The 8,963-nt window shown below is 55.4% G+C and overlaps 3 protein-coding genes across 3 annotated transcripts; 1 reads left to right on the forward strand and 2 right to left on the reverse strand.

Annotated features, from left to right (window-relative positions):
• Positions 1-483: 483 nt before the first annotated feature.
• On the forward strand, positions 484-5,881 carry CCOS01_07853 (monooxygenase; the record flags this gene model as incomplete). The annotated part of the gene is made up of 10 exons (XM_060456016.1): positions 484-670; positions 716-1,780; positions 1,833-2,149; positions 2,214-2,336; positions 3,018-3,250; positions 3,347-4,462; positions 4,553-4,981; positions 5,061-5,317; positions 5,430-5,630; positions 5,712-5,881. 10 exons carry the CDS (start codon positions 484-486, stop codon positions 5,879-5,881), a joined length of 4,098 nt encoding a protein of 1,365 aa, XP_060313908.1.
• A 343-nt stretch (positions 5,882-6,224) lies between these two features.
• Positions 6,225-7,966, reverse strand: CCOS01_07854 (cytochrome P450; the record flags this gene model as incomplete). Its single annotated transcript, XM_060456017.1, has 3 exons — positions 6,225-6,380; positions 6,452-7,642; positions 7,715-7,966. 3 exons carry the CDS (start codon positions 7,964-7,966, stop codon positions 6,225-6,227), a joined length of 1,599 nt encoding a protein of 532 aa, XP_060313909.1.
• A 707-nt stretch (positions 7,967-8,673) lies between these two features.
• Positions 8,674-8,954, reverse strand: CCOS01_07855 (uncharacterized protein; the record flags this gene model as incomplete). Its single annotated transcript, XM_060456018.1, has 2 exons — positions 8,674-8,880; positions 8,934-8,954. The coding sequence occupies 2 exons, from the start codon at positions 8,952-8,954 to the stop codon at positions 8,674-8,676; spliced, it is 228 nt and encodes a 75-aa protein (XP_060313910.1).
• Positions 8,955-8,963: the final 9 nt, after the last annotated feature.

Consider the following 8,963-nt stretch of genomic DNA (forward strand, 5'->3'; position numbering starts at 1 on the left):
AGGTTGGCACCCATCCCAAGCCATTACTGTGAAGACTGTGTTCAAGCCGAGGGACGCACACAACAAATTCATCAAGTCCATCAGCTCCAGACTTGCTGCCAAGACCGAATCATAAGCTTCGGAAGTGCGAAGATCGAAGATGACGACGAGGGGGTCGCAGCTTCGAAGTAACCGTCGCATCTCCTTGGGTCCTGACTTTGCCTTTAGTCGGAATCGTCCCGACGAATAGGAACGCGCCCGCAGCCCCCCATATGTCCATTTACGGAAACCATCCGGAGACTGATCACATCACATCAACGGTAACGATGGACGACGGGTGATGGAAGGATGAGGTGTAAGGTGTGTCTAGAATAAAACAATGGGATGGTCATGCCTCCACAGCTGGTTTGCATGTCCTCTCGATAATCCTACTTGTAACTGAGATCTTGCCTCTTACCAGCGTCCGATACCAACTTCATTCTCTCGACTTTGACGATTTTCATCATGCCGAAAACTATCGACGTCAGCGAGACTGAGAATGTCTCTTACAGCCAATTCGCGTGCATCGGCTCCGGCTTTGCAGCTATTGGCCTCGGAGCAACGCTGAAGCGATGGTACGGAATCGAAGACGTAAAGTTCTTTGAACGGCATAGCCAGCTAGGTGGAACTTGGTTCATCAATCGATACCCGGGTAAGTCTAGGACATCCCATTCTTGACTATCTACCCCCGATGCAGTCCTTCAGAGCAACGAGCTAACAGCCTCTGGTGTCTCGGAAGGATGCGCCTGCGACGTCCCCAGCGCCCTGTACAGCTTCTCCTTCGAGCCCAACCCGCACTGGACGCGAGTCCTGCCGACGTACTCTGAGATCTGGGAGTACCTCAACAACGTGGCCCACAAGTACAACCTCGTCCGCAACATGTCGTTCGACGTGCTCGTCGAGCGCTGCGAGTGGATCGAGGAGCGCGCCCGCTGGCGCCTCTCACTCCGCCACCTCAAGTCGGGCGCCACCTTCTTCCACGAGTGCCAGTTCCTCTTCGCCGGCACGGGCGCGCTCGTCACACCCAACGACATTGACGTTCCCGGCGCGGACACCTTCAAGGGCGTGATTGAGCACACGGGCCGGTGGCGTCCGGACATCGAGCTCGAGGGGAAGAGGGTCGTGCTCTTTGGTAACGGGTGTACGGCCGCGCAGGTCGTCCCGAGCGTCGTCCACAAGACAAAGTCGCTGACGCAGATTGTGCGGTCGAAGCACTGGATCTTCCCGCCCATTGATAGAAAGGTGCCCGACGTGATTCGGTCCGGGCTCAAGACCGTGCCGGGCTTGGCGCGGCTGCTGCGCTTCATCGTCTTTGCCGCGGCGGAGAGCTCGTTGCAGGGGTTCCCGTTGACGGAAGCTGCGAGCAAGTATCGAGCTGGACAGAAGAAGGTTGCGGAGGAGTATATGCGGTCTACGGCGCCGGCCAAGTACCACGACCTACTGATCCCGGAGTTCGAGATTGGGTGTAAGCGGCGCATCTTCGATTCCGGATACCTGAACAGCCTGCACGCCGAGAATCTGACGTTGACGAACGAGAAGGCGCTGGAGATTGTGCCGGAGGGCGTCAGGACGGCAAAGGGGCTGATTGAGGCCGACGTGATTATCCTGGCCAACGGATACCACACCAACGAGTTCGTTGCCGGGGTCAATATGATTGGGCGCGATGGCGAGACGATACCGAGCCATTGGAAGTCCTTTGGGGGGCCCGAGGGGTATAATTGTTCGATGATGAACAACTTTCCCAACTTTGTCATGATTATGGGTATGTTCATATTCCCTTGAGGAGTTCTCCCCTGACTGCTAACACCATAAAGGACCCAACGCTGCGACGGGACACACGTCGTCCATCATGGCCCTGGAAAACTCCATCAACTACGCCCTGCGCGTCTTCAAGCCCGCGCTGAAAGGCAGAGCGAGCACTGCGGTGATCAAGCGTGAGGCCGAGGAGGCGTACACCGACACCATCCAAGACGCCTTGCAGCACAGGGTATGGAACTCGGGGTGCAGCAGTTGGTACTTTCAAAAGTCGGCGGACGGCACCAAGACGTGGAACGCCATGAGCTACCCCTATACCCAAGGCTACTTTTGGTATCGCTGTCTGTTTCCGGTGTGGTCCGACTGGGAGTATAGCGTGAGTAGAGACGACGAACTTTCTTGAGTGAATGGTGAAGCTAACTTGACTCTTTGCGTTACAGGGACAAACGAGTTCGGTCTCGTCGATCAAGAAGAGGCAGCCGCGCGCATTGCTTTTCGTCCTGACTACATTGCTTGGTCTCGCGGCTTGGGGGACATTTGACAAGACAGGCTTTGTTGCGGCTGTAGCCCAGGCTCGGATTTCTTTTGATGTGCTTGTTTCCTCTATTCCCAAGTAAATTATTCTTGCCGTCATTATGTATTTCCTCAAATTGTTAGCGGCCAAATCGTTCCCAGGGTTTTCAGTGTTTCTTTAATTAATGCATCAAAGATTTCCACGTAGAATAGTCGATCCATTTGCACCCATATCCTTCGATAAGGCGTCCTACCTTACTTGCATCGAAGTAAACACATAAGCTCACCAAGATCTGACCACCAAATCTGGGGCATGCCAGGTATTTCGTCAATACAAGTAAGTAAGGTAGTTGACGGGTCCGGCAGTTGCACCCATGTCGAGGCAAACGGCGAAAATACGCACCAATCATTGTGGTGGTGATAGTCATAGCGTAACTGCTAAGTCCCCGGTGGGCTTTCAACTCGTCCCGGTGGCCCGCTTCCGCCGGGGAACTTCACGGTCCGATCTGCACGTCAAGGGAATAGCCGTTCAACCCCGCAAAACTCACTTGAGCCTGTACACTCCATGGTATCCCGTGATGAACATCTCCATCCGACATCTCCGTAGGGTTGTTGATATTCTTGGTATGGGTACTTTGTCAGTACTTCTATTGATCTGTTCTCAAGTTTCCGACAATCACAATTTCACCCAGCCATGAGAATATTCCGGTGTTAACAACTTGTTAACGCAGGAGCGCATGCTTCTCACCAAAAGTTCAACATCTTCAAAGCTAGCACACACGACCGTCACGGCAGGACCCAGCACCTCGCGATGCCTCCTGGGCGACAGGAACGGCAGCGTCGTCGCAAAATTACCCTGGCATGTGAACCATGCCGAGAGCGCAAGGCACGCTGCGATGGAGGCAAGCCCATATGCTCGACGTGTCTACGACGATCACTGGCCCTCGAGCATTGCGTCTACACAGTGAACAATGCAAGAACGGCATGTAGCGATGAGTGAGTTTATAGCGCTGTGACAATTTGCTGTTTTCTTCCTTCATTTCACTTACCTTCGAAAAAGCTATACAAAGACGCTTCATGAGCGCATCCGCAAGCTGGAACAGGCTTGCACATCCCATGGCATCGACATCAACACTCTCGAAGTCACTGCGCAAGACGCTCACGGCTCCGCCGCTGACAATATCTCATCCACCGCTGCGAGAACCCAGGACTTTACCGCACTAGACGCCGCCTGCGCCATGGACACATCCGACGACCAAGCAGCGGTAGCGGCAGCCCAGCTGCCATCGCCGTACTCGTCCGTTGGCGTCGACGGCTCCAGCGAGGCGAGACGGGTGACGGCCATGGGCACCATTCTCGCCGAGGATGATCTGGAGGACTCGCCTAACAATTTGGCGGAGCCCGACTTCTACGGCAGCTCCTCGGCCGTTGCGTTCTTAAAGGAGGCCTACAGCGCGATGAACTCGGCCCCTGCAAGAGTGCAGTCATCCAATCTATTTCGGAGCCAGCAGGCACTGCCGTCCCTCTCGACGCCGTCTTCTCTATACGCCGACTTTGACAAGTTCCTCTTACCGCCTCGCCCGTTTGCCGATTATCTTCTTCAACTGTACTTTCAAAGAGTACACTACCTCTACCCCGTCTTCCACAGACCGGCCTTTGAAAGAGCCTACGAATCCCTCTGGCAACCGACGACCTCGACAACCGCAGCAGCAGTAGCCGCCTTCGAAGCAGGAGAAACGGACTTCCGCGGCGTAGGTCTGGGATGTTCCCCCGGCGCAGACGCCACCACGATCGTCTTCCACAGCGCCCTCAACTCCATCTTTGCGCTCGCCTGCAACTTTGCGGACCTCACCTGCGCGGAAAAGGCAAAGAGCATCGAGGTCTTTCTGCTGCGGAGCCGCAAGTGCCTCAGCGTCGACCTACTCGAGAAGAACAACCTCGGCGTCGTGCAGACGCTGTTGCTGTGCGGCTTGGTCTTTCAGGGGACGCCGTTTCCCGATCGGTGCTGGAATGCCGTTGGGATCGCGTGTCGGATTGCGCAGGGGCTTGGGCTTCATATGGATGTTGTGGCGGCGCGGGATATGGGGGCCGGCCTTGGGGCGGAGGAGGAGGGAGGGTTCACTTTGGAGATGGACGTTAGGCAGCGGACGTGGCAGGGTTGTGTTATTCTCGATACGTGAGTTGCCCCCCTATCATCGTTTATCTACGTTGCCAGGGTCATTTGGGACCATGAGAAAAAAGGTAGTAACGGCTAACATGTTGTCAGCCTCGTGAGCATGACATTCGGTCGACCTACCGTCACGTCTAATCTATCAGCAAACGAACTACTCTCCAGATCCCATTCCGGCGCAGACCAGAGTCTCGAGCAGCCCAAGCTGGAGTTCATCACCCAAAGCTTCAAGCTGAGCTTGATACTCGAGAACATCCTCTCACAAGTCTACCAGGCGTGGCGAAACCGTTATCCCGCCCAGAGAGCAAGTTGCGGCACGCGGGGAGGAGGAGGAGGAGGAGGAGGCATAGGAGGACTCAGCTTCGACGCCATTGTCGAGCTCGACTCCAAATTAACCGACTTTGAGGACTTGGTACCGCCGCTCCTCTCGTGGGGAGGCGAGTCTGAAGCTTCCGTGCTGGACGGGGTCTCGTCTCCAGATGACCTCCGTATCCTCGCGACGCAAAAGCACGTTCTACACGCAAGGTACGCGCCGCCATTCTTGTGTACTCGATATCAGACGGGAGCCGGGGACTAAACATGGGGGATACTTCTTTGGATATAGGTTCTTGTATCTCCGCCTCATGCTCCACAGGCCGATTCTCACCGATCTCTCTGCGGAGTACGCCCGACCTCATCGGGACACCGCCGGTGGCCGCCCATCATCGGAAGCAGCGTCCAGGTCGCGGGACAAGGGCCTCAGGGCTCCGTTCCTGACGGAGTGTGCTAGGGCGTGTGTAGACGCGGCCATGCAGCTCATTGATCTGGTGCAGGGCTCGTATCAGACGGACACGACGGGGGCGTGGTGGTGGAATAGCTTGTGTGAGACACTTCCACCTTCATTTCTTCTCTTTGATTCCCCAAGGCGATTGGTCCTCATTTGAGTATAGTAAGCAGAAAAGATGGCTAACGCGAGATCATGTAAATATCACAGATGCCTGTGCCGCCGGCTTAGTCCTGATCGTCTGCCGCCTCTGTCCACGCCTCTGGACAGGGCTGGACCACACAGCAACGTCTGCATCGTGGGAGCAATGCCAGGGCATTCTGCAGGGCATCGCGGCGTTCAGCGTTTCGGCTCGCAAGTCGCTGGATCTGCTGCGCAAGATTGACGGGGCCGTCACGCAATTACAAGCAGGTGAGCCTTTTTGTTTTTCTCGCTCAAATGGGTATGCCGTCATTACAGCAAAGCTGACACGGTACGTTTTGTTTACTATAGCTAGGGAACCATCGGGACAACAGATGGACCCTGAGATGAATTGCGCGTCGGGGTTGGAGGAGAGCTGGTCGCTCCCGGCGGATATCGATGTCTCGCTGCTTCTTGAGTCTGATCCTATGTCTTTCTTTCGCGGGTGGGAGGTGATGGGTTACGAGACTTTGAACTCATGATAGAAAGTGGAGCGACTTTTTAAGAGGGAGAGACAGAGGGACAGAGAGAAAGAGAGGCAACATCAAAGTGGTAACAAAAGAAGCAGAGCTTTCTTTACTTTGTATGTGATAGTGTAGAATTCATTCCAATTTCTACCTTTGCTGGCTGCTCGGGCGATTCTCGATATCTTTTACACGGTATTATTACACAGCATCAGTGAATACTCCCACTGTCTCGATAGACTTTGATAATGTAGAATATAAGTCCGAATCTACCTTACACCGCGCAGAATAGGCAGGCACGAGATTCAAATGCCAAAATCAAAAGCGTTTCTATAGAAAAGGGGGAGGGCGAGCATTTAATTCAGTCCCGCATCAGTTTAGCGTCCTCCAAAACACCAGCAACCTGAGCCTCTCGCAGGATGAGAGACTCGTAATGCTTGTTCCTCATGTCGACCTTGACAGGGAAGGGCTCGCCCGTGGCCTCCAGGTTCAGGATGTTTCTGTTGTACGGTCCGTTCTAGAAGGAGGTCTCTAGTTAGTGCTGTTACAAAATCCGAATTCGAGGGACAAAGAGGGAAAACCACTCACAGGCTTGTAGTCGACGCACTGAACCAGCCTAGCGATATTCAAAAACATGCTACGCTGAGCCAGGCGGTATCCCACACATATCCTCCGTCCGCCGCCAAAAGCCCACAACCCATGCGCGATATCCGCCTCGTGACCGTCCAGCCACCTCTCGGGCTTGAACTCGTCCGGATCCTCGCACTCGTTGGCGACGGCGGGCCCGTTGATGGCGAACCCGGTGCCCGCGGGGAAATAGTACCCCTCAAACTCCATGTCCGCGGACGTCGTGTGATCCGGCGTGAGCGGGAAGATGACGTGCCAGCGCAGGATCTCCTTGGCCATGGCGCAAATGTACTTCAGGTCGTCCATGTCGGCGAGGGTGGGCAGACGGGCCTGCTCGTCGACGCCGCAGAGGGCGTCGACCTCTGCGCGCGCCGCCTTGAACACGGCCGGGTACTCGAGCGCCGCCATGGTCATGATGTTGAGAGCCTCGCGGGTGGTGTCGCTGCCGGCCTCGATGAGCTGCATGGCAACGTACATGCCGTCGACGTGGTCGCCCTTGTACTTGGTGTCCGGGTGGAGCAGCGTGTCGCGGACAAAGGACGGGGGCGCGGTGCCGTTTTCGACCTTGGCGGCGATGGGGCCGTACCAGCGGTCGTAGAGGTCGTAGTTCCACTGGCCGAGGGCCTCCCAGTGCGGGCGCCAGAGCTGGAGGAAGCGCGGGAGCTTTGCGAGGTCGGGGAACCAGTCGATGATGGAGCTGCCGATGGAGCCGACGAAGAAGGTGACTGCGTTTTGCATGTCGACGAGCTCCTCCTCGCTCTTGACGAGGCGCTCGCCGAGGGCGATGCGGTGGATGACCGAGTTGGCGTAGCGGTAGTGGTGGCGGTACCACATGCCTGGCTTGAAGACGTACTCGGCCATCATCTGGGTGCTCTCGAGCTCCTGGAACTCGCCGTACTGGCGGAGGGCGGTGCCGCTGAGGAGGGAGTGCATGACGCGCCGGGGCTCGGCCCAGTCCTTTTGGGACATGATGAGGGACTTGCGGTTGCGGCCGACGATGTCGTTGGAGATGGGCATGGGGGTTCGGGTGCTCGTCTGGCTGCTTCGCTTGGCGATGATTTCGCTGACGACGCGGCTGCTGTTGAGGAGGACTAGGGTCTTTGAGCCTAGGTGGAGGGTGGTCATTTCTCCGTATTTTGCCATGGAGAGGAGCTGGTATATTTTGGATCAGACGTTAGATTAATGTTCACGCACAGCTCCACACATGAAGAGATGGATACGTACGCCTCTGTTGTAGGGGTCTCCTTTGCTGGCACTGACTTGAAGCAGGTTCCCGAACAGGGGAACGCCTTCGGGGCCTGGTGGTAGAACGGGACGTCTTCCATCTTTTCCTCTGCGTTTTCCGACTGGTTTGAAGTACTGAAGCAAAATTGTGGTTAGAAGTGCGGCGGTAGCTACAGCGGCGAAGATTATGGAGGCGACGAAATGTTCTTGTCTTAGGCGTTCAAGAACGTCGTGGATTTGCGTCACGACCATTTTAAAGATATAGAATTATCTGAATAATGTAAATATGTTGATACAAAGGTGAATAATGACAGCATGACAGCAGTTTCCGAAAAGATCAAACGCTTTTATCATGGCGTTGAAGGTTGAGCTGATAGCCATAGGGATTTGGATAGGGTTCATGTTCGGGATCGTTCCGACACCTTTTGGTTCGGCCAGACGATTAACCCATGGTTTCGGAACCAAGCCGTTGCTAGAGTTTTAATCACCCGACAGGCCTAGAACATTTTCGGAGTCGGCTAGAACAGAAGATGCGATTGTATTCCTTTCATAGCACTTTTGGAAAGCGGTCCACATGATTTCCATGGTCGCCGCCATGGTTGCCGAGAGGGCCGTAAAATCAGGATCCCGGGCCGGCGGGCTCGGGGAGTCGGCGAGAGTGGGGCCGACGGACAACACGGCAAATGTGGATCTCCGGCGGAAAGAAGCTACCTTAGGCTGGGAGCTTTAAGTACGACTTGCGTCCGCGAGAGGTTGTGAAGACTTGGGAAAAGCTGTGACACCCATTCGATTTCGAGTAACACCAGCCAGCGCCCTGCTTCAGGCCGCCATGCAGGCGCAGACGGGAAATTCGCCCCTCTTCAGGATCAAAGACTTTTTTTTTTTGGCGCCATCGCGATACCCGATCTGCCGATGTCTGCGACTGTGGCTCACGCGGTGGCCTACGGTCAGCGGCCCAATCACAACTGGGTTAGGAATCTCTCATAGTCTGTGACTTTGTAGCGCTCTGCGGTACCTTTGGAGAGGTCGCCAATGAATAATCTCCCAGCACAGCAGAGGGTGACAGTGAGAGTGGTTACACGTGTTGCCGCAGGTGACCTGGTTAGACAGGCTGCAGTAGGCTGCAGGACGACGATGCAGATCCCTGTTCGCCGCTGTGGTTTACTCTGTCTTGAGGTGTTGGAGAAGAGATGAAAAACGCGAGGGGGGTGGATCAGACCATAAGAATTAGAGGAGCCATTGGTGAGTC

The sequence above is a fragment of the Colletotrichum costaricense genome (genome assembly GCF_030867565.1).
Source record: "Colletotrichum costaricense strain IMI 309622 chromosome Unknown Scaffold_7.1, whole genome shotgun sequence".
Taxonomy (NCBI): Eukaryota; Fungi; Ascomycota; class Sordariomycetes; order Glomerellales; family Glomerellaceae; genus Colletotrichum; species Colletotrichum costaricense.